Source organism: Podarcis raffonei, chromosome 9 (genome assembly GCF_027172205.1).
Source record: "Podarcis raffonei isolate rPodRaf1 chromosome 9, rPodRaf1.pri, whole genome shotgun sequence".
NCBI classification, from domain to species: domain Eukaryota; kingdom Metazoa; phylum Chordata; class Lepidosauria; order Squamata; family Lacertidae; genus Podarcis; species Podarcis raffonei.
Window position 1 is genome coordinate 55,967,070 of NC_070610.1, and position 25,363 is coordinate 55,992,432.

At 47.8% G+C, this 25,363-nt stretch overlaps 1 protein-coding gene and 1 long non-coding RNA gene across 8 annotated transcripts in view; both read left to right on the forward strand.

The window, feature by feature from the left end:
- PITX2 (paired like homeodomain 2) overlaps nucleotides 1-13,906 on the forward strand; it is a 34,595-nt gene extending 20,689 nt beyond the window's left edge. For 5 of the 7 annotated variants that reach the window (XM_053403787.1, XM_053403789.1, XM_053403788.1 and 2 more), the window contains 2 exons: nucleotides 8,064-8,269; nucleotides 12,399-13,906. In XM_053403787.1, the coding sequence (XP_053259762.1) occupies nucleotides 8,064-8,269; nucleotides 12,399-12,962 (770 nt within the window). In that variant the 3' untranslated portion in view covers nucleotides 12,963-13,906. Of the gene's footprint in view, nucleotides 1-1,744; nucleotides 2,696-4,728; nucleotides 5,636-8,063; nucleotides 8,270-12,398 lie in introns of those variants that run through there. The other 2 variants (XM_053403791.1, XM_053403786.1) reach the window with 2 other exon arrangements.
- A 2,203-nt stretch (nucleotides 13,907-16,109) lies between these two features.
- LOC128421248 (uncharacterized) lies at nucleotides 16,110-17,900 on the forward strand. Its single transcript, XR_008332272.1, has 3 exons — nucleotides 16,110-16,266; nucleotides 16,389-16,469; nucleotides 17,623-17,900. It is a non-coding gene; the product is annotated as an uncharacterized LOC128421248 (long non-coding RNA).
- The last annotated feature ends 7,463 nt before the right edge of the window (nucleotides 17,901-25,363 follow it).

Here is a 25,363-nt window from a genome sequence, read left to right on the forward strand (position 1 = left end):
AGTGGTCCCTCACACCTCTCGCGAAAAACACACTTTTCTGTCCCAGAAGCCTCCCCTACGGAAGCACGATGTCGCCTATAAGCCCCTGCAGATCTTGTCCTGATTCCTTATCTAGAGAGAGCGGCCCACAAGTTGTAGTGATGGCCACCAGCTTGGATGGCTTTAAACGGCTATCAATTCACGGAGGATGAAGTTGCCAGTGGCTATGAGCCACAATGGTCATCTTCTGCCTCCTCTGGCGGAGGCAGGATGGTTGTGAATACCAGCTGCTGGGAACTTCCTGTTGCGCTCAGGTCCTGCTTGCAGACTTCCAGCAGGCATCTGGTTGGCCTGAACAAGCCACCCTACTAGATGGGCCAGTGGTCTGATCCACCAGGAATTTTCTCATGTTCCTTTTGGAGGTAGCACTTTAGATCTTGCCCACAGCTGGGGATGGACCATGCCTCAATGGCAGAGTATTGCTTACGTGAAGAAAGTCCCAGGTTTCAGGTAGCATGTGGTGTGAAAGCCTGAAACCCTAGAAAGTAAACAGTCCTGGACTGGATGGAGCAATGATCTGACTCAGCATAAGACATCTTTGTTTGCGTCTATGACAGGTACATTCTCGGAGAGGGTAATTCACCTTGGTCGGTGGGTGGTTTGTGAGTCATGCAAACGCTATGACACATATTTTTTACAGTCTTTATGTTTAATTTTGTTTCAGTTTAATATTGTTACTTATGAATTCCCTATCGATTCACACACCCCATTTATTTTCTCGGTCTTTTCCAGAACACCGCCCCCCCCCAAAGGCTTTTGAGTAGAGCTAGCATCTAAGGCCCAGCATGGAAGAATCTCCCAGATAAGTCCCGGAGAAGGTGCATCCCTAACTATCCCAGCAAGACGAAACCTGGGCAGTTTTCATTTAGGGAAACGCCCAGATAGTCACACAACAGCCCACATGTTCCTTGCAATCTGCCTAGGTCTCATTCGGTAGTTTACTTATCAGAACAGTTAATCCCGCTTTGACCCATTTTAAACACATTGACTTGGAAGTTCCCATTGATTGCACTTGAAGGTTCTTGGAAGGCAGTTCCATCGAAATCAATGGGATTTGCTTCCTAACAATTTTGTTTAGGGTTGGGTTGTTGTTTTTATGCGGCCAATCATTGTCTTCTACATTACACAAAAATACACGCACTTCTCTTCGCTTTAGCTCCGAGCACACAAATTCTCCTTTGACCTCCCTTGCCAAGCAAAGGTGTTTAGGGTGGTATACGAAATTGCAACGGATAGAAAAGATACCCCAAACACCTGAGCATATCCTAATCGCCATCCTATGGACCTTTGAGGTCCATTAGCCAAACTCTTCGCTTGGGTTTTTATATCTTTATGATTTCTGGAGTCCAGGAGCAAGGTGCATATTTTTTGCTTCCTTAAAACGCGGGTGAATGGTTGCTTAACGCATTTTTTTAACTGCGCATCTACACACGGAACCTATTTTCGGGTTAAGAGGCTGCAGTCCTATAGCAACTCTTCCTGAGAGTAAGCCCCACTTACTGACAGGTAGACATGGATAGCATACTGCACTTGAAATGGATCTTGTCGAGAGAGGAAGGAGGGGCTGTAATCCGCTTTGGGGGGGTAGCATTCCGAATTTCTTGAAACGGGATCAAAGTGCTGATCTTGTCTATATGGGAACAGACATTCCAGGCCATCGTCCATTTCCTTCCTCTCTCTCCCCAATCCCGTCCAGCTTGCTTTGCAGCGAAGGTGGAGGAAGCTTCCGCCCTGTCTCCCAGGGTGGGTCTCTCGTTCCCATCCTCGCTCGCCGCGCCTGGAGTGGCTGGTTGCCTCCTGCAACGGCTTCCATTGATTCAGAAGGGCCTCAGGGGATTTGCGTGGAGTGTGAACCCCCCAGTCGCCCCCGGGAGGTTAAGCAGAAACCGGGATATGATTAGTAAACAAATTGTGCAGAAAGGCGCTGGATTCTTATTGACTTACTTATAGGTCATCTGCTGCCGGTGCTGTGGGAAAAACTATTTACTTTACACATATACTTTATGATCTTGGGGGAATTAGAGGAAATTCAATAAGAAAACGGCTAGAATCGTTTAAAAACCCCTATTTAAAAGACTTAAGGAAATTAGAGTCTTATCAGATTAAAATCCACTACAAATGTAAGAATATTGTCTCCATCGAAACGCAGTGGGGTCTAAGGAAAGCGGTGGAGGGGAGAGACAGAGAGGGAGCGCCTTTGTCAAATCGCAGGGATAAACCACGTCATTTAAACACCGGGATAATGAGCAGAATGTAAATTAATTTGACCTTCTTTACCAACAGACTGCTAAAACAATACGCAGACTAGTTTAGCGGTCTCGAAGCGAAATGAGGAGGGATGAGATAGAGGCAGAGAATCCAGAGGACCACCATTAGTCTGGAGGAGGGTGGTGGTGATATTGGGAATGGTTTGCAGAGTCCCCCTCTCAGCCAAGCTGGGTGCTTTTTATCTCCACAACTTGGAGAATGGAGGCATTTGGACCAACTGCGCCTTAGCTTGTCCAAAAGCCTTCTGAGATGAGCTAAGGCGGGTTTTAGCGATACCATATGGAAGCTTCAACCTCGCCGTGGCCCTCTGGAAAATTAAACCATGGCAAAGGAGTACTTCTACTCGGGAGTAATCAGATTGATAACTGCGAATATGGAGTCAAGAGAGGTAGTTATTTCGTATTAACGAATGTGGGAGCGCAAGATTGTGATCTGTTGTATGTGTGCAGTGCTTAGATGATTCTTGGGGCTAGGGAGAAATTTGGCGAAGTGCGTAACACTGAGGGATCCACTAGATCGGATGTGTTTTCTATCATCTTCTAACTATTGGGGTTAATTCTCTCTTCCTGTGTCGGTATAACAGCGTCCGTCCTCTCTCGGGAATCTCTAATCTAAATGGGCATTCTGGCCAAGCAAAGTATCCACCATCATGGTTAACAAAAATTCTGTTTCCAACATTCTGTTTTCGTTCCAGCAAAGATTGTACTATATTGTCACACTTTAAAAAAACCAAACCCAAAGAATATTAGCAAATCCTGCATGCAGAGCGCGATAGGGAGCTCATATAAGGGCATTGTTTGGATTGAATTGTCTTAATTAACCTAACTTTCTCTCTCGCTCTAATGCAGATAAATGGATGGACATATATTCTTGTGCGTAAGAATATATCAAAGTCCTTTTATCGTCATGGCAAAAATGTGACATTGTGCGTGTGGGGAAAATAATTCCGGGAGAAAGAAGGAACGGAAATTTTCTTTATTGGGGATGCGATAGTAAAGAACGAATTCTGAAGACATTTATTGGGAAGGGGCTCCCACGGTTTTAAATAACGCTTACCTGGGGTTACGTTCCAAAGGAATCCATCGTGAGACTTGTGGTGGGGTTGTGTTAGTGCCTGAAATCAGAGTTTAAACAAGGATCAAATTTATCCTAGCATATCGATCGTATAGTCTATTTATATGGTTTTCACTTAATATAATTTACATTGTTTAAATTATATATATATAGGGTCCTCTTCTCCAGTCCGCCCCCCCCAATAGCGTTTGAAGAAATGTATGGATGACATTATATTGGCATATTAAAATAACCGGAGGATAAATTAATTTGGGGGGTTATTTTAACTGAAAATAAAGAAAATGATGGGACTGACCGCGCGATGTTATTGCACGTTTATTTCAAAGCAAACCTTTTGGACTTCCCACGGGACTTTCCCCCAATAATTGGTTTGCAAATTAATATTTTTAGGACTGAGTTACAAAATATGAAATAGAAATATGGTTTAATGGGTTCTTTGATTTTTTTTAAAAAAAATAGTATTGAATTTGAATGAACATTTTGCATTCATGTATATATTTTTATTACGTTTATATATCGCCCTTTCAAATTCTGTAGGTAGTATGTATAGACAATTGAAAAACTGGCCGTCTCTCTCGATATATCTTACTTTGGACTGGTAGTAATTCACGTTTTCCAAAATGGCAATTTTAAACGATCGTGTTTTGTGTCAGTGAACATGGCATATTTCCCGAGTACTTTTTCATTCGCGACTGCCAGCCGTTCAGACACTTGCCGTCTTAGGAGATGTGCTTTCCTCACGCTTCCAGCCGGTAAGTCTGCTTTTAAGGCTTGCCACTGGCTCGGTGGCGCATTTATTTTTTAAATTTTCTCCTTAAAGTGCGATTTATTTTCTGAGTCATTGAAACGAAGCTTCCGAGGCAGGAGAAAGAGTCTTCTCGATGCAGCAAAAACTGTCTCTCCCGGAGAGTTAAGTGTAGGTTTCCTAGTCATTTTATCAAAGTTATTTGTGGGGCACATCTAGCTGTCTCCTGATGTTTTTAAAAAGTAAGAGTTGGAAAGCGTTCTGCAAATTGCAAACGCCATCAGAATAAAATTGTGTTTGTGAATAATCATAATAATATTGCTTCTATCGGAGACGACTTTCCCCGTTCTTATTTTCTAACACCCCACTTTGCTCCTTTGCAATGCAAGCCTTTGAGAGCAGACCTGACTGGAAGAGCGGTGGGGGGGGGGGGAGACAAGAGAGCAAGACTTTTAATTTAGCCCTGCCCTAAGTTTCTGATAGGGTGGTCTTATTATAGCCTTCGCCGGGGCGTAGCGCCTCCTGATTGGCCGCGGCGCGCGTCACTCCGAGTCTCAGCGGCGAGTCTAGGACGCGGGGGAGGCAGGAGGGAGGGCAGAAAAGGGGGCCGGGTGATATCATCGCCCCGGGAAGGCCGCCTCTGGGTTTAAGTTGTTAGGCAAACAGGGAAGCTGCTGAGCTGCTCAGGGTCCGTCGCTCGCCTGGGCTGGGTAGACCGGAGCGAGGGGAGACGTGCAGCGACCGAGAGGGGCTTGCGCAGCTAGGCGAAGCTGACCGTCGAGGCTCCTGCTCTTGCAGCAGCCGCCCACGCCTTGGATCTAATACAGTCGACCTGCGCCTGTCACTCTGGCCCTGCCCGCGAGTCCGTCGGCAGCCTGGTGATTTATTCATGGTCAGCACGGTCCGCCGCGGGAGTCTACGGCGGAGGGTGCCTTCGCTCTTCTTCGGGGTTTCTCCTGCTTTCACCCGCAGAGGCTCATGCGACGGGGCGGCCGCCCGTCGGGAGGAGGTGGAGGAGGAGGGCAGCGACGGCGGGGGGGCAGCAGCGTCGCCTTGAGAGCCGAGCAGGACTGCCTGCTGCGGGAGAAGTGAAACTGACACAGTGAAACTGACAAGGAGGCGGCGGAGGAGCTTCTCCGGCCGCGTCTCCCGCGCCGAGGGCTGCGCCTCTGTCCACACACGTAGCGCGCACATCCACACCCAGTGTGCAGCCCCCGGCAGCTCGGGCTGGCTCCCGCAGCCCGATGAACTGCCTGAAAGAGCCGCTGAGACTGGAGCGGCTGGTAGCCGGGAATAAACTGTGCTGCTCCACCTCCCCTTCCTCCGCTTCCTCCACCTCCTCCTCCGCCTCTTCCTCCTCCTCCTGCCACCACCACCACCACCACCACCAGCCGGCCCTGGTCATGGCTTCAGCCCTGACCCCCGGCCAGCCGCGCTCGGCCTTGGATTCTGCCAAGCACCGGCTGGAGGTGCACACCATCTCCGACACCTCTAGCCCCGAGGCCGCAGGTAAGGGTTCTCCGCCGGCTCCACGCTGCTTCGCTTTCCCTCGGCACACCATCTCATTATTCTGATTATCAATACAGAGGCTTGGGGGATTAAACCGGTGTCCCAGTCCTGTGCTGGGGACGCATAGTGAGGGATTAGAAGGAGAAGGGAATGGAACTATAATTGCAGATGGCACTGCCTTTGTAGCTAGATTCTGGGAGACATTTGGTTTCTCCTTTTCTGTCGGGAAACAGCGGGTGCGCGGGGAGGTAGAAGAGTTGCACACACGCCCGGCAAATCCAGGCATTTGCCACTGAGAGATAGAAACCTAGCAGGAAAGGCAGTAGGACCCGGGCTTGTAACTGGAATGAAGTCTCCGTCGTGATTTAGCCAGACCATCTCAGTAAAAGAGCGGTGATTGACCCTGTCACTCTGAAATGTATTTAAAAACAAACAAGCGGGCTCTCTATATAACAGCACTTACTGCATCTAGTACAAATGTAGTCGAAGCTCTAGGTGAAATTTAATTCCAATAAAGGTACTGTATAGGAACCCTGAGGATCCTGGGGGGAAAGAGCTCAGATTTGCCCGTGGATTTCCATCTATCCCTGGTGGTTTCCTTCCAGTGAGTCTAATTTAATGTAGTAGGATTGGATTCCGATGAAATGTGCATAGGATCGTGGTGTCAAAGGATCCTTTACACGCTTGCTTGGGAGTAAGTTCGACTCGAGTCAATGGGAGTTACTTCTGAGTAAACGTGCATGGGCTGTTAAACTGCTTCTTTAGGGGCGCACTTCAACCAGCCAGTCCTAGTTGAATACACTGGGACTTGCTTCTGAGTAAGCGTGTTTAGGATTGGGCTGTTTGATTGCAATCCGAAGTACACCTACCTAGGACTGTTCCATTAAACTGAGTGGAGCCTGGAGGATCGGCTACTTCAATTTAAGTGTTGACCGAGGATGCAATGACATATATCTTCATCCAACCCGATCCTACCCATGGTTACTTGGAAGTAAACATGTCCGATTAAAATAAATGATATTTGTCTTAATGAGAACATGCCCAGGAATTGCAGTCGTATGTGCTACAGAGACTGCAACTATCACCATGAGCGAGAATGTAGGGGTCTTCACTGGACTTAACGGGGGCCATCCCAACAACTTTGAGATAAACACCTTTACTTCTGAAAATATGTTCCATCTTTAAAGACACTTCACACTCTCATTAACTTCCATGGGTGGCATTAAACTAAGTTTTACTGCGGGCAGACCCACTTTAATGAATGAACATGCCTTTGTTTGGGCCATGGATTTCAATAGATCTACTCAGAGTAAAACTTGGCCGAATGCCATGCAATGTAAGTGGAAGTTAGACCGACTCACCGATTTAGGACACATTATTGTAGCATAATTTCTGGATGCTTGATCCGTGAATCAGCACCACAGTGGCCTTGTCTAGATACAGGAGAACGATGTAGCATAGTACACCAGTATTGCTGCAATCTTTGTAGGTATTTCGGAGGAGAGCCTCAGTAAATGCAGAGCCGTGTTCGATTTTAAAGATGTGCATGTGCACACAGCTGTATTGATACAGATGCAATATACACGAAGTCTGCAGCTGCACAGCGTGTACTGTCAGTGCAAGAGGTATTTATACCTGTTACATATAACGATTGCATCTAGGTGTAACGCTCAATTGGAATTAATTTAGGGCAATCCTGAATCACAGTCCCATACTTCTTGTGATGTGAGGGGGGAAAGCTTTCCGTGACATCACGGAAGGACTTCCGTGTGCGTAAGAAGGTGGCCTTCAGATTTGCTGCATTAATCTCGTATTGGTGCACACTTTTAAAAGGAAGCACTTGGATTGAACCTAACTCCTGGGATATAAGTGGCAACGTTTTTAATAGCGCTGAAGGACAGACACAGCCTGACTTTTCAGTCCGAAGCACAGTTACTTTTCAATTTATGGCCTTGGGTTTTCCTATTTATCTGGTGTGTGTGTGTGTGTGTGTGTTTCATTCGGATCCTAAGCGCGTTTATTTCAGCGCAAACCTCATTGCTTCCAAAGAAACTACTTCCGTATCCTTTATTTGTATTACAGTTTTAGGAGAGCAGCTTTTGGATTGGGCTTGTTCACCCCTCGATCTTTAAATAAAATCTATGGAAGTAGATACCCTGCGTTCCGATTAGGCCGACTGGCTTCAAAACAAGTGCGCTTAGAACCGCATGTTTCTCCGCTGGTTCGCAACGACCCGTCCTCCCCCCCCACGGCTACTTCGGCTCAACCGCCTTGGGAAGAGCGCCGACTGCGGGCCGCGGGCCGGTTCAGCGGGGCCGCGGAGCGCTTGGGCTGATCCCCTTCTCCCTCCGCCCGCCCTTTTTCTCCCCGCCCCCCGAATCCCAATCCGCGCCAGCCAGTTGACCCGCGACTGCCTTTTCCTTTGCAGAAAAAGACAAAAGCCAGCCCAGCAAGAATGAGGACGCGGGCGCCGAGGATCCGTCCAAGAAGAAGCGGCAGCGGCGGCAGCGGACGCACTTCACCAGCCAGCAGCTCCAGGAGTTAGAGGCCACTTTCCAAAGGAACCGCTACCCGGACATGTCGACTCGGGAGGAGATCGCCGTCTGGACCAACCTCACCGAGGCCAGAGTCAGGGTAAGGGGAGCCCCGAGAGATCTGCTTTGTTCTCTGTGTGTGAATATGGGTGTGTTGGGGCCCTTTGAAAGAGGCAGCAGCCGAGGCGAACGAACCTGAGTAGCTTGGCTGGCGCAGGGAAGGCGCCGCTTTCGATTTGGCCTCCTTTTCGAGGCGGGCTTTGGCCCCGGCGCAGCGCCTCTCTGCTTCCCTCTCAGGCCGAGGCAGGCTGCCATCTTCTCCGAATATGATGGATGGCTGCGCGGCGTGTTCTGAACTGGATGTGTACTTTATGGGAAGCGTCGCCAAGAAAGCTTCCCGGGGCAGGCTCCGACGTGTGCGCAGCAGCCGGAGATGCGCAACACACGAGGCCTCTGACTCCATCGAAGGCACCCAAAACTTGCCCTTCCTTGCATTCTTCCTTCTTTCTCCCCACCCCTCGCTCGCCCCAAGCACCCTCAGGTTTCACAACAACGGTGGCTTTCTCCCCACCCACGCCACCCCTTTCTTGCCAAGATTGATGGATCGATCAGAGTGCTAAAACGCAGCAGAATCGTGCAGTCCCATCTCCGGGAAATCAAAGTGGGGGGAAACCCAGATCACAGCCCCAAGTCTGTATATATGGAAGAAAGTCCCATGAAAAGGGAGGCAGTGATGGTGTCCTCATACAAGCTTCGCTCTGTAGGGATAGCAAGTTGCAACGCGGTGAGCCTTTAAAACGTTTCGAGTTTGGCCTATTCCCCTCCTAGCCGGCTTGCAAAGAGCTTTAGAACTGGGCTGTTGCAATTCGTGGCTAAATTACTTTAGAGTAATCCCATTAGGATTGCTATGAGGTCAGGAGATTTGAGGATTAAAGAAAGTCCCAGCGCAATCGATGCTGTTCAGCGTGTCACTTACTCTCTTTAAAAACAACAACGAATAAATACATAAAACAGAAAATAAGGCCTCCTCCTCCTCAAATGTAAACCATGTTTGTTTTGGTTAGAAGTGTGGAAGTCTTCCCAAACAAATGTTACCTGGAATAACGACATTTGTAGTCAACAAGACTTACTCCCAAGAAAGTGTGTAGGGAATCAGAGCTTTTTTACAAAATAAAAAAAAGCCCGGTACCTAAGTTAGTGTAGATCCCGTTCATATCTCTGTTTCTTATTCCCAAGTAAATGCGATTAGGACTTGGGTGTAAACAGCGCAAAAATAATAATAATGCTTTAATATATATATATTTAAACTGCAATTTAAATTGGGGTCTTGGATTAGACCAATACGAAATGCGTGTGTTGCATTCATTGGAGGAATCAGTTTTTGCTACAATGCTTTGGAAATAAACAAATCCCAGAAATTTTAATTAAAAAATATGGGAGTCTGTAGAGTTTGGGCTCAGCTGCTTAGTGGAAATAAACAAGGAGTAATTAAAAAAAAATCTAAAGGGACACAGAGGAATCTGGTTGTGTTGGCTGTTGACTCAATTCAGGCTGGGTGTCTATTCAATAGCCGCGCATTTAAACGAAAATGTCTAGATTTAAGCCGACGGAGCCTCCTGCCCTATCTTTTAGAGTCCCCCCCCCCCTCTCGAAAACAAAAGGAGCTTAATTTTATTGAAATCTGCCGCACATACTTCTAAGCAAGTAAGCGCACTCACGACTTTGTGACTTTTTGGTTAGGCCTAATTAAGGTTTTTACCATACCGTGGCTTTGAGATTTATTGATTTTTTTTGTAATAAATCAACAAAGCTACCTACATGGTGTGTGTGTGGGGGGGTGTTCTAAGTAACTGAGCGGGCAAAGCAGTTGGGTTTAGTGGGGTTTGCAATTCTCTACAAACCGTGGTTTTACTGGGGAAGAACTCGCAGTGTCCTGCTGGGGTGGCCTGCTCCCCAGTGAGGATGCATAGGAGAGCAGGACTCTAAGGGGGAAGAGATGCAACTAGGTCAGTTTATGTGGAAATGCGATTGTAGAAAAACTGGCTCTTTTTCTATAAGAAGCTTGCGCTTTTGTGTTTGGGGAGGGGAGTGTCAGCTTGCCCTCAAGTCCCTCCTGCAAATGTGCTGGCCTGTAACGTTTTAAAAATATGACTTTGAAAACGCTGGCAGTGGAGAGGTGAACAATTCCCCTCCCCCATTTACAGGTTTATTTTCCCCACTTCTTTGAAACCTGGAGACGGCCGTGCATGTGCTTTGGGGAATGTAGCGTGTTATGTTTGGGGGAAAGTGGTGGTATTCGCGGGCGCTGGGTATTGGGTTTTATTAGGCGTCTGCGAGCGAACGGTGAAGTCGAAAGGGAGATTTGCAACGTAAAACACGGGCTGTGTAAACAGAACGGCAATTGCCCCGCGACGGTTCGAATCCACATAATAACTTTGCAGGCGGCCAACTGGCAAATCAGGCGGCGGGATGTGGATTGGAGCGAGACACACGCCTTCGCCATTGTCTGCGCGGCGGAGGCTGTTGCCCTTTAGCACGTAGTGAAAAGGGCAACTTTGCCAAACGAGCAGAGGACAAGATGGGGCGGACGTGGTTTGGCTTTACTGGCGATTAGCACATGAAAGGGACTGGTCCCTTTAACAAGCTGTTGAGGTAAAGATTTATGACGGCTTGACCAGTTATTTTTATTTCAAAAATATTATTATTGTTCCTACGTCTTATTTATAGAGAGGAGATATCGATGGGATTAAAATGCATTCTGTTCCTCGGTTTGGGAAAGAGGGCTGAGGTGGTTAAAAGTTGGATTCTCGGTGCAAACTCAGTGTTTTCTTTCTTTGTCGGAAATCGAGGGAGGGGAAAACTGAAAGGCGGAGGAGGGGGAAGGAGCCCATCCCCTTTGTTCGCGATCTCCCTGAACAACAAAATGAATGGAGTGCGAACCGAATGAAGGATTCCACCTACAAGCGAGCAGAAACCAAAGCGGCAGATAGATAATATATAGGACGTTTCCTTGGCCGGGTGTCAAAGCCTGTGATGAATGACACGAGCATTTGCACTACAAGAGATATTTTGTCATATATAGGTGGAGATATTCAAAAGCAGCTTCAGCCAGGGCCCAGTTAAGCGTTTTTCGTCCCTCTGAAAGGAATGAGGCCGGCGCTCCAAGGAGAAACAACGGGGATCTATTGCGTAGCTCCAGTGCATGCGGGATCAAATATGCTCCCACCGCCACTGTAAATTGCTTTATCAGGCTGTAAAACGCGCTAAGAAAGAACGGGGGGGGGGGCAATGCTCTTATGACCGGCTTCTGCTTTACTCGGGAGTTAGTATCGCCGATTTAAGCGGGACCCAAGCAAGAATGTAGACCTGAGGATCCTGTGCACGTTTTCTGGGCGCAAGCCCCTCTGAGGGGCTCTGGGTTCCAGCCGTAGACCCCGATGCGATGCACGTTGACCGGAAAGTAAGTGGCACCGAGGGTCAATAGAGATGATTCCCAAGCCAATAAACTTGGACTGGCAGCCACAAGGTCGGCCCCTATACGTGTTTTCTGGGAACTGGGAAGCAATTCCCAGTGTCTTCCAACTAATCTCTGAGTACAGAAGAAGCCATAGGATCGTAAACGAGGCTCCAATGATTTGCAGTGGCAGCACCAGGAAGGGGGGAAAACATGGGGCGGGGCAGGTTGAGACGTAAGTGCATTTTGTGGGTGCTTCCTCCCCCATGTTAGATTTCTGGAAGAAAACATAGGCATCTTCTGCAGGCTCCCATCCTCAAAGTATTTTCTCCGCCCAAATTGTGTCTGATGGCGTTATTACTTTTCAAGGCAGCAGGCTTAGAGGATTTGCAGCCTCGTTTCAAAACCGTCCCGTTTATGGCTCAGTGCGAGTTTGTACGTGGAAAGTGCTTCACGACTTCACGACTCCCCAGTAGTAGTGGGGGGGTGTGTTAAGAGCCAACTGTGCGTGGTGGAAGGACGCTGTGAGAACAGCAGGCCCTTCTTGGGTTCTAGACTTCCCTCTACCCTTCATGCCGTACCCCAAAGTTGCCGGAGCCCCAGGGCTCCAGGAGGAGGACATTATTGGTGTCCTCCTCAAAGTTCTGGAGATGCTTGCGCGGGTCTGCTTTGCCTTCTCTTCAGTGACCGGCTTTCTCCCCCCACCCCCACCCATCCTTCTCCTTGTTTTGTTGCCCCCATCTTCCCGTTCACCCGTCGCTCCCCTCCATTGCAGGTTTGGTTCAAGAACCGCCGGGCCAAGTGGCGGAAACGCGAGCGGAATCAGCAGGCGGAGCTGTGCAAGAACGGCTTCGGGCCGCAGTTCAACGGGCTGATGCAGCCTTACGACGACATGTACCCGGGCTATTCCTACAACAACTGGGCCGCCAAGGGCCTGACGTCGGCGTCGCTCTCCACCAAGAGCTTCCCCTTCTTCAACTCCATGAACGTCAACCCGCTCTCGTCGCAGAGCATGTTCTCGCCGCCCAACTCCATCTCGTCCATGAGCATGTCTTCCAGCATGGTGCCCTCGGCGGTCACCGGCGTGCCCGGCTCCGGCCTCAACAGCCTGAACAACTTGAACAACCTGAGCAACCCCTCCCTCAACTCGGCCGTGCCCACACCCGCCTGCCCCTACGCCCCGCCGACCCCTCCTTACGTTTACCGGGACACGTGTAACTCTAGCCTGGCTAGCCTGAGACTCAAAGCCAAACAGCACTCCAGCTTCGGCTACGCCAGCGTCCAGAACCCGGCCTCCAATCTGAGCGCCTGCCAGTACGCCGTGGACAGGCCCGTGTGAGAGAGAGGCAGGGAGGCCTGCCGCCTTTCGTCCCTTGTTTTGTTGTTGTTGTGGTTGCGTTCAGAAAACAAAACAACTCCCCCCCACCCATTTTAAAAAAACAAAACCCAGAGACACAGGAACGAGCAGGCGCACAATTCTGAATGGACGAGGGAGGAGGCCTCGCTTCCGCAATCAAAGGACTTGAACGTTCGAATCCAAAGTAAATGGGCACTAATGGAACAGGAGATGGAAACAGCGGAGTGACTTCGGAATTGAGACAAAATGTAAACCAGAAAGAGAAGGGTTAGGGAGAGGCACAAGAGATACCACTGAAACTAGCGAGTCCCTTTGTTTTCAAAGGATATTCTCCTGCTACCTTTCACTGAAGAAGAAAAAAGTATTTCCAACATCTACAAGGACATATATTATAAATATATATAAAATACGGACAAACGTTTGAATCGCTATACTATGACATTTTAATGTTCCTATAAGCTTGTTATTTTTTATGTTTAGCATTGTTAACATTAAAATAAAAAAATGACGGGAAAGGATGTATATATATATCGAAATGTCAAATTAATTTTATAAAAGCAGTTCTTAGTAAATATCCACAGTGTTTTTAAAAGTTAGGCTTTAAAATAAAGCATGTTACACAAGACATTAGGGATTTCTTTTCTTTTTCTTTTTTTCCGCTTGCGAGCAAGGGAATGTATATACTAAATGCGAGACTGTATGTTTCTAACATATTATTAATTATTATTATTAAAAGAGAAGAAGAAGAAGTCCCATTGTGTGAATATCGGTTTTAGAATAGTACCTCTGGTGGATGCAATGGCGACGCTGAAACTGCAATGTAAACATACCCTGTGTATAACATTTCGTATAATAGTGTTTTCCTTTTCTGACAACATTGGAAAAAAATGTGTTTTCTTTCATGGGAGTAAAATATACTGCATACAGTTTGGTCTGGATTTTTTTTTAATCCGTTCAAGCGCATAGAGGGATATCCCCACATATTGTCCGGCTGCTGATCTCCAGTCTCCCTTCTGGTGTGTGCGGAGGAAACCTTCCTGCTCACCTCGCCCGTATACAACCACAAAAGTCCATTGTTATTAGCAAATACGTCTTCTACGCCTTTCATTTTTAGTCTTGTTGGTGCAGTCCTATGTATGTCTACTCAGACGGAAGCCCAGCTGAGTTAAATAGAGCTGTGCACAGGATTGCAGCCCAAATATGTCGATGGCGGTGTAAAAGAAGGTAGGAAGGGGGTGGGGAGTTCAATCTCTACAAGGGTCGACCCCATAAGGTGATCGTTCTCCTCCCAAGGAGTTGGGTTCTGCTGTTATTGCCCTAACCTAACCCACCTCTGTTCAGAGTCCTGTTGACTTAAGGACATACGTAGGTGGCTGCCGAATACTGAGACAGACCATTGCTCTACCTCCCTCAGCAGCGCCAGTACTGGCCGGCAACTGCTCTTCAGAGCTTCTCCTGGAGAGTTCTAAACGACGCTCTTAAATCCAAGTGAAATCACTGGGACTTAAACTTGTTTAACTTTGCCTTATTTGTGCCGAATAATAACAACTGAATCAATAAAACGGCCAGGGTATCTTCTTATCTGTCTCTCCATTGTCTGCTCCTACCGCTCTCTCTCTCATCTGTTCCTTTCTGAGGGTTAAAAAACAAAACAAAAACCAACTGAAATTCTTTCCTTAAACCTGTACGGATCACCCCCACCCCTCCAGCAGAAACCGAGAAACCAGAGCCTGCTGTGTCTAAATGCACCTCCGCGCCTCGCGTCCAGCTCCGCCAGAGGAATCCGGGAGAGGGTCGCTGGTTCTGGAGCACCTCCTTTCAGAAGGCTTGTCCGGCAATCTGTAGCCGAGGGGGAAAGGTCGCGCTCTTTGTGTTGGGCGCGTAGAGATATTGACCCATTCATTCTCAAACTGCTTGTTCGCCAAACGATACGGGATTATAGTTTTGCAAGTCTGTGGGTGGGGGGTAAGCAAATCAAGATGAATTACGGCGCGCGCCCGGAGCGGGCAGCAGCAGTAGAGAGGCAGAGGAGAGATGGTTTAAAAAGAGTGGAAAGGGTTCCTTAGGTGCGCATCGTAGGAGTTAAGCTACTGGCCACCCTCTTCCCTCTCCCACTAGTTCCCCAAGTCTCTGTCTCTCTTCCTCTCCCGCCCCCCCCCCCGCCCTGCTGTAACCTTACCAATAGGTAGAACACACAAATGCGCCTTTGTGTTCCCGGTTTCAAAACATAGATACCAGATAATGCGTTTAATTTATGGTTGCCAGGAGCTGCACATTAACTTTCCCCCTCTTTCCGTCCCTCCCCCTTTTCTCCTTTTGGGGGGCAGAGGGCGTTACACTAGATCCCTCAAGTCTACAAAAGGCCCCCACCCCGTGGAGACTGCAGAGAAGAGAGAGGGAAGGGAAGGGCGAAGAGGACTCGGAAGAGCCTGTGCACCTGAATTGCGCACTTACAGAATCATAGAGCGTAGAGTTGGAAGGGACTCCAAGGGTCATCTAGTCTAACCCTCTGCAATGCAGGAATCTCAACTAAAGCATCCAAGGCAAAATGAACATATATTCATTTTGCCTTATTCATTCAAATAGCACCTTCTTCTCAAGCAGCTCAAGGTGGAGTTCCTGGTTCTCCCTCACCTCCATTGTATCCTCACAAAGACCCTATGAGGTAGGTTAGGGTGAGAAGGAGTGACTGCCCCGAGGTCACCCTGTGAACTTCATGGCAGCGTGGGGACAAGATTCAAGCACTCTTTCCACTGCACCACCAGGCTGGTTGACTTGGAAGTTCAGTTCCACTGAAACCCAGCAGAAGTAGAGGGTGGTAGCCAACTAAGTTTTTCTCAGAGTAGACCCATGACTAAATTAGGCATATTCATTTCGATGGGTTTAATCCGAGTAAGATTTAGCTGGAGACCACCCAAATTATCTGCCATCCTCTAAACCACACTGGGGTCTTAGTAATCTGTTTTCATGTCCCCCCCCAAAAAGGGGGGTCGAGGAAGGGAATGGATTCGTCTCGGTCTCCTTACTTCTTGGGAATGGGTAGTTAGAGAGAGACGCCCAAGGAGTCCCTCAAAATAAGGAATTTCCTGCAAGGCCCAAGGAACCCCCGTTCCCTCCTTTGCGAGGGCCTTTCGAACATGCCGAGGTCCTTGACCCAAGGCCAGGTTTTTCAATCGATCGTCCTTCTCCTCGGGTCAACACTTCCGACCGGAGCGTGAGAGGAGCCTGGCGGCATTTCTCCGTGTGTATCTGTGCGTGCTTGTGCGCCTTTGTGTTTAAACGAATGGTAATTATTAAGCCAATTGTTCTCAACGACTACCAGCTTGCATTTGATAACAGACTGAGATCTCGCCCTTTCTTAGCCCATGGATTCCGTCCATGCATTCAAAAATATTTTCGTGACCACAGACTTCGTATCTCATTTCCGGGCGGGCCGATTGACGATGAAAATCGGGTCATCTCTGGAGCTACGAACGGAACTACTCGGAAGTAAGTTCCTTTTAATTGGTTCTGCTTTGGGAGTGTGTGGGGGGGGAGGAGAGAAGGGGACTCTGCATACGTTTACTTCGAAGTAAGCCCCATTGAATCCCCAGGTAAGCTTGGCGAGAACCGCACCAGACTTATTTTCTGCCCCCCTCACTTTCCCGCCCCCCCCCACTGTTAGGCAGAAAGGGAAAATGCCCTCGTTCTCCACAACACCCTTTACTGTGGTTATTTCCCACCAAAAAAACCACATCACGCATTAAGCGACATCTCCTCTCCCAGGAGCCTCTGGCGCTCCTCAGCTCAGCCAGAAATCGGGGGAGAAAGTACCTCTTGCCCATCCCAGAAAACCCCTGAATTAAATCCCTCCCCAAGAGGGAGTGGAATTTCTTCTCTTCCTTCTGCCCCGTCTAATAAGATAAAAGCCCGAGGGAAAGCGGGGAGGGGGCTCATTTTTTCCTGAGAAAGGAAAATAATAATAATGAGATTATATTTGGAGTAGGCAGTAAATCACAGGGGGGCCTTAGACGTCCGGGGGTTGTGTTTCTGACGTTTCAAAGCAAAAGAAACACACAAAAACACATGGTATCGCGGCTCTCCTTGGAAGGTAAGACCGAGAAACGACGTGGTGTGTGTGTGTGTGTGTGTGTGTGTGTGTGTGAGAGAGAGAGAGAGAGAGAGAGAGAGAGAGAATGCAAGGCCAGAGAAGAAAGCTGGCTCAAAAGAAGAAAACATCGCTTTCCCAAGTTGCAGGTCTTAAAGCCCCAAAGCCATAAATTAACCGGCTGGACTTGTGGCATCTCTCTCTCTCTCTTGAGGACTCTATTAGAAATGCCGGCGAGAGATTCGAGCGGCTGACCCCAAAGGCGGGTGCGAGCAAACAGGGCTGTCTGGCTAGGAATCCACATCGCAATCCACAAAAAAGGCAGCCCGACTCCTTTCCCCGCCCTTCCCGTCGAAGGGCGTCACTTTCCGCGCTGCTCCCCGCTCCGCCCCCCCCCGCCTGGTTTCCCTGTAAAGTAGGCAGGCAGCGTTTGAAGGGAGATCTTGGCACGCCCCCCCCCCCGCGTGCGTGTGTGGATAGACAGAAGTGGGCCTGTAAGAAGAGCGGATGTTTTGAAAGTTTTATGAATATAGACGGGCTATTGATTGCCTTCAGGAGCTCGGCTCGGCTGAACCCAGCACGTTTCGTCGGGGAAGGAATTAAAAGCTGGAAGGAGAAAAAAGCCAAGAGACTTGGGCGGCTTCTTGATGTTTCTGCAGCGGCAAACGGCGAGCGGCTGCCTATTCCTCCATTTTCGCGGGCATTCGCCTGCTCCTGACGACGGAAAGAAAGGAAGATCGCCGCCTCTCCTTCTAGGATTACTGGATCAATAAACTAAGATCGCTATATTTAAAGCTTGTATGTACACACACTTGGGGGGGGGGTTAGCTTCGTTGAACACGGGGGGGGGGCGCTTATCTCCGAGGAAACGCGTTTAGGATCGGGGCACACTTCAGGCATCCAAAAGCACGACGAGAATTCAGTTTTGGGTCTCTCTTTGTCCCTTGCCCGTAAAACTGTTAGGATTACGTTCCTGGAAATACACTTCACAATTTAGCGGTGTTATTGTTTGCTGTTGTTTTACAGCTTCGGTTCTTCTGCACTTAAGGGAAGGTAAAACGTCCAAGTGAGCTGGAAGAGCTGACAGATAATAAAGGGAAGAAAAACCAGAGGAACAGAGTCCGCGAATGCCAGGGAATTTATTTCAGGAAGGACAAAACGTACTTGCGAGGATTAGGGGAGGGACGAGGAGAACTTTTCATTGGGTTGTTAAATGGATTAAAAATGTAAATTGCGCATTGCATTCCCACTAGCACGATATACACACCCACCCGCTGGGGGTTTCACCAGGGCAACAACTTTAACCATATTTTATTCAGCTCTATCTACAAGACTTCCAAACTTTGGACACGGGAAATGAAGTACGTATATAATCTCTCAATTGTTCCCAAATTGTGTTATCTCATTGACGGTCAATGAATATCGCTGAAGAAGTGTGTGCGGTTTTTGTGAGTGTTTTATTACCTTTTCACACCAGCTTTAACGGTGCATGGCACACACAATATCTACACACAGACATACAGGGTGCATACCTTAATATCTCTCGAAATACAAATCTTAGCAGAATCCTCCCACCCCAGTTTGAAATATATGTCGGGAGAAATGTGTCCAATCTTTAATCCAATTTCTATTCACAACTGTGCAAACTGACTTTAAAGGTGCATTTAATGCAGTGATAGTTAAATATTTTAAGGGCATATGATTTGGCTTGCTAAATGCCTCGTTTGATACGCAGACTAGACAGATGTAACTCTCAATAGTGGCCCCCGGTAGGCCGGGACAGTTAATCTTCCACGAATCAGGAAAGATTTACGCTTTTCAAGATCCGTACGAAGACTCGGCTAATTAGATTGCTGAACCTCCTCACCCTCCCACAGGGTGAGCAAGAACACTTACCGAACACACACGCACCATTCCTGTCCCAAACAGTGGGTCTCAAAACACACACACAGAGAGAGAGAGGGAGAGAGAGAGGGAGGGAGAGAGATTTAAAGCGAACTGAGATTCCTTAAAGTGAAAACACACAAATCAACTTAGATAAGGGTTACCTATTCTCACATCGGAGCCTTCTGTCCCAAGCCAGTCGCGTTGAACTCGGCTGGTCTTGTTACTAAGTAAACAGGCGCACGATCGGATTGTCCTACGCTTTTGTCTACAATGCATTTCACGCGCCGGCCACTGTGTGGGATCCACCGAACAACCCCACTTCAGCCGATGGAGGTGGACTGGTGGTTTAGCTCTGAGAGACTTCAAGCGGATGACTTGAATCGATCGACTATGAATCGGCAATGCCCCATCATTGCAAACACTCACCTCCCCAGTCCACAAATTAAGTGCAGCAGATTTTAAATCGTAGGTTGACAATCACTGCCCAATGCCAATAAGTATGTTCTTTTCCTACAAAAATTGCAAACCTCTAGCCTCACCCCTCTCCCAATTTAATCCAAGTAGAGCTATACCCCACCCACCACATCTTCCTTCAATGAAATTTATTTCCAGGTTTACTGGAGATAAGTCCCGCTGACCACTCACGTCAAGGCGTAGCAGGTAGGTAATAAAGGAGATACCAGAGAGGAAGCTACTTAGGCTAGCTGCCTTGCAGCCCAATCCTATGCCCGTTTACCTGCAGGTAAGTACCACTGATAAGCCAATTTAGTATCAAATAAGTGAACAAAGGGGGTCAGCCGCCCAGCCCCCCAGGCATGAGTGCTTACTCGGAAGTAATAATGATTTCTGTCAACTTCCTCCCAGATTCATGGGATTGCAACTTTTAACAGTCTTACTTTGATGATGTAAGCCCCCTTAGAACTCATGGCACTTTCAAGTTAAAGAAAGGTTAAGAATGAGGTACCACCCATGGGATCTAGGGCGGCCCCTCGCTATTAGTGCTTTTCCATGTGAGTCTATTCTGCAACATACCATTAATGCAGGAATAGTATAGTAATGGAGGATCTTGACTGGATTGTCCACACTCCATCCCATTGATGTCTTTGTTCTGCTATGCTTTCCCTATCCTATCTGATTATTGCGTTATAATACAGCAAAAGTGGAAAACACCCCCCCCCTCCAACAACAACAAACACCACAGAACATATGTGGCACGAAAAGTTGCAGGATTTCATTTAGAAGTTGTGGGTATGCAACAACTGGAAACTCACCATCATGAGCACAAATGAACGGGCAATAAAAAGGACACCTGGAATGAAATCAAATCGAGTTAAATCCAAATATTTGACTGCCACTGTGAATGGAACTGTAAGGCTGTGGGACTAAGGTAGCCAGGTGTAAAAATGAACAGGGCTCCTGCACCCGATGTAGTGATGGAGAAGAGAGACTACCAGCTTGCAACAAAATACAGAAAGAGGCAGGAGCCCTTTCCTCTTTTGCATATGCCCTGCCTATGTGACATTTTGGTCCCATGGAAATAAAGGAGCTTTAAGTACATGTATCTGAAAGGCCCTAGGCAGAAGGTAGATTGGAATCTACTGGTAGTCTGTGATTTGAAGTAGAAAAGCAAGGAGGAGCAGCAACAAATCACCTCTCTCCACCAAATCAGATGGCTGAGATGAAAAAGGTTGGGGTGAGGAGAACCAGGAGTGGATTTTTGAGTAACAAGACTGGGAGTTCTCAGTTTTGGAAACTGATTCTGAGCACTGAGTTCCTTAATTCTAAAATTATGTTGGCCCCTCTCCTAAGCTACTGTTTGCACTAATGTGTATGGACTGTAGCTTAAGAGTTAGTGGATCACTGGTGTGTGTGTGTTTAAAGTAGTTTCCACAAGCCTGAAGTCTGCCTGGCCCTGATCCCCATCAGAAAATCTACCGTGATAACTGAATCAGAAAAACTTGATGCCTACTCCCTCCCCTCTTTCTCCTTGCTATTGTTCTCCCTAGTTGCTTTTCCTTGCCAGGAGGAGACCTTTGCCCTACATGGTGTAAAGAACATTGTCCTGTGGCCCCTTGATCGCTTAGGCCCTCTGATGTGGTGTACAAACAAGAAGATGTTTCTTCCTGGGTTCAATTGTACAAATGATGAGCATATCGCTGAGTAACCAGTAGATAGAGTCTCCTTTGGCTAACCTGGAGCCAAAGGGCAGAACAATGACCCTGTAAACAAATCAGTGATCTTGTTTATTGAAATAGGGTTTTGTAGAGTAAGTGGTGAGCTGAAGGGTGAAATGTTGAGTTCGGAGGAAGTAGGGATATTCAGGAACAATTCTGGATGGAATAGGAAACACCTAAGCCATTTCTTGGGACATGGGTGGCGCTGTGGGTTAAACCACAGAGCCTAGGGCTTGCCGATCAGAAGGTCGGCGGTTCGAGTCTTACTCTGGGTAAGCAAGTATAGACTACAGCTTTAAACATGCTTAGAAGCATAACATTTGGGTAGCCAACACAGTGTCTTTTAGATACTGTTAGAATCCAACTCCTATCAACCCGTCAGCATAGCCAGTGGTCAAAGATGATGGGAAGTGGAGTCCAATAACATATGGAGGGCACCATGTTGACTATCCTGCTATAACAAATAGCAAGCACTCCACCTCTCCTTTACCTTTACCTTTTTACCTGAGGTCCTCTTGTAACCTCCCTCCCTCCATAAATTTCTCCCAAATTCCTCCCACTGCCATGCTTCCTTGCCCTCTTTTCACCCATGGGTATCTGTCCCCGAGACTTCAGTCATAAGAACAGAAGAACCCTGCTAGATCAGGCCAAAGGCTTGTCTAATCCACCATCCTGTCCTCACAGTGGCCAACCAGATGCCTATGGGAAACCATCAAGCAGAACCATGAGCACAACAGTGCTCCTCCCTTGTGATTCCCAGCTCCTTAACTCATATGTCAAGAGTATCCTCTTCTTTTCCACTAATACATCTGTGTCTGTTTTCTGCTCTAAGTTCTCAGGAGCAATCCCTTGAAGAAAGACTTTCCTGAACAACTTCTGTATCACATCTCTCTGCAGACCACAAACTTATACATACTAGGTTTATGCCACATTGAGGAAGATCCTTGTATACTATGGTTTGATGAAAGTTTGGAGACTTCTCTGTTCCCTTACCATCCCCTCTTATAGAGCTATAGTTTCCATGATCACTTCTGGGCAGTGTTATGTCTATAGGTCCTAATTTCCTCTGCCCCACGCTCCATTCACCTACTCCTGAGCACCCTTCAGTCTCTTATCTTAAACCTCAGAGCAAGGACCATGGCATTTCTGCTGTCTACAGCAACCACCTAGCACCCAGGTGGTGCAATCCTACTACCCCTTGCCTGGGAGTAAGTTCTACTGAATTCAGTGGGACTTCCTTCTGCATAGAAATGTAAAAGATTGCATTGTTGCTGATGAGTTTGGTGCATACTATATGGCAGGGGCATGGAATCCACTGGCTGCATTGCCTCATGCTTGGGAGGAGGTACCTGCCAGCAGTGGGTGGGGCCAGAGGCAAAGTGGGTGGGGCAACAGATGTGCCTTTGTACAACAGACTACATTCCAGCCACGCAAAAGTATCTCTCTCTCTCTCTCTCTCTCTCTCTCTCTCTCTCTCTCTCTCTCTGTGTGTGTGTGTGTTTTACAAACACCTCTCTCCATCCAAGTAAACAAGAGGCTTTATCACAGTTCAAGGACACATTCCAGCCAGGCCAAAACACTCAAGGAGCCTTCCAGCAGGGCTGTCTCTGCTGCTGGTGAGGTGCAGCAGGGAAAAACAAGTGTGACCCGAACAGCGGGTGTGGCCTGAGAAGTGTCCAGAGGGCTGGCTAGAGAGGCTTGGAGGCTGATATTTAGCCAAAAGCCTGAGGTTGTCTGCTTCCAGTCCTGAGACTGGAGGGCTTTTACCAAGAAATCCCGTTGCTATATGGTGTGCTCTCCTATGCATTGCATCACATATCTACTCTGAAGCAGGCCCTACTGCGCGTGCATAGGATTGCAGCTCAAGTCCCCCCAAATGTGATGTCTACACTTGGTTCTCTTGCCCAGTAGAATTTAGAGGAAAGCCTTTGAAGAGAGAAAGAGACCCCGAGCTAGAGCTTGTTGCCTAAGCTGAAAGGAAGGGGGTGCCTAGCATTTGAAGCCTGTCTTGTGCAGAATTGCCCTAGTCTTGACAGCAGTCAGGTCGTCTTTCTTCCGCCAGAATCAAAACACCGAGTCCCATAGCAGAGATGACTTTTTGCCTCGATCTCTTGACCGCCCAAGAGGCGCCTCTGCGTTCCCGCCCTCCTCCTCTTCCAAACTGACAGGGAGATGTGGTTTTTTGGGGGGTGATTTTTTTAAAAGTTTCCAGAGGAGCAAGACAGCTTATCAGCCGAATTCCCAATGCATGAGTCACAGCCAGCAATCCTAAATGCACTTACCAAAGCGTAAAACTACTGTCCTATCCACAGGCAGTCTCGTCGTACTCAGCAGGACTTAATTCTGAGTAGCTATGCATAGGATTGCGACGTAAGTCTCCAGGGAGTTACTGGAATTTACTACGCAGTTAAGTTGCAATCCTACGGTGTTTTGTTTGAACTTGCAAGTTGATGTTTCCATTGAGATCAACGTCCCCTGGATCTCACAAGTTCGGGATGTGATTCCGGAAGAATTGAACTCGATTGCAATACATTGACTTAAACGTGCCCCGCACCACCCCTTTTTCTACCGGGTTTGCTATATGTGTACGGACCAGCTGCGCCTTTTCATGGGGAAGGGAATCCATTAGAGCGGCGGAGATTTAAATGTTTGTATCGGGAGGCAAATGGGACTTCGGGTTTCCAACGCTCTGTCTGGAATAAATTAAAACTTTCCACATTATTTCTGTCTTCAGCCAGGGAAGCGGTGGACGCCACGTGCTGTCTAGCTGGCTAGTCCGCGAACAGGATGCTGGACTAGATGGGCCATTGGCCCCATCCAGCAGGCTTTTCGTATGTGTGAACTTCTTGGGCAGTTCACGTGGACTTCAACGGGCCTTGCGCAGGAGACCTTCCCCGCAGGTTATGCGCTATGTAGTTGCTCCATAGCCATAGCAGCGGAATATAATGTTACTTCAGAGTTGTCTGACTTTGCCTAGGCTACGATTTTATTCCAGAAAATCCATGCCTTACGTGCTCCAATAGTAGTAGCGGGAGTCTAAGGTTACTTTCTTCTGAACATTGTTTCCTGAGTGCATCTGGAGAGAAACGTTCGGCCATATTTCTGTCATTTTTCTCGGGAGATGTAAATCTTTCCACCCCATTTCCGTCGCCTGAGACAGGAAAGGTACGCAGTCCTATCGAAGCCCTAAGAACCAAATGAATCTAACGCACTGATTTTGCTTGGTTAACCTAAGGTAGCGATTGTACGGACATTTGCCTATAAGTAAGTCTCGTCGAACACAATGGGGTTTCTTCCTGAGTACTCATGCATAGGATTGCGCAGGCTGCAAACCTACCTAAGGTGTCTTATAAAGCAGTCCCGGAGTATTTATTGGAACTTACTTCCGAGTAAACATAGGATCGGGTTGAGTTGGGCAAGTAACTCCTAATGAAAATAACGAGGCTGGTTTCTGATTAGATAAATGTTTGGGCTTACCTGGAAGTAAGCCTCACTGAACGCAGCGGGACTTACTTCCAAGTAAACGTGCACTTGGAATCATATGATACAACGGGGTGGTTTAATAATCTGGCGTCCGGCGCCCCCAACTGGGATTTTAATGGATGCTGATTCTATGGCAAATCCAGAGTATTTAATGGGACAGTCTCAAGAATGCACGCCAAGGATGGCGTTTCCCAATTAAGCTCGATCATAATCTGTTTACCCCCCACATTGGTTTCAAAGAGGAGTCGCTTAAGGTGGTTGGCAGCCGTCAGACCAATCCAGCCTTCAGAAGTTAAGCCCCAGAGAATTCAGTGGGACTGACGCCCTAGCACCTACGGAACTGGGTGGAGAGACTGACCTCTCATTTTGTACCCTGGCCGTGTTTCCTTGGGACGAAGCCACTTTAATTTCACTGGAACTTACTTTCGAAGTCAGTTTATGTTACTAAGCGCCCTAACTTCGAAGTGCCCCTGCCTCCAATTCGACTTGAACCCCCGCAGAAGGGCACTCATAGCCGCTCCTTTGAGTGTCTACTCGGAAGTAAGCCCACTTGCGCTCACTACGGCTTACAACAGGCCTTGAAAACCTATGCATGTCTACTCAAAAGTAAGTCCTATTGAATTCAATGAGTAAACACGCAACGGCTGAAGCTGCAAAAAAACGCGTGTCCCGTTAATTTCACATTGCCGCGCAATGAGATCCTAGACTTCTATATTTATTAGGAAGGAAATCTTCAGAGCCCAGTGGAACTC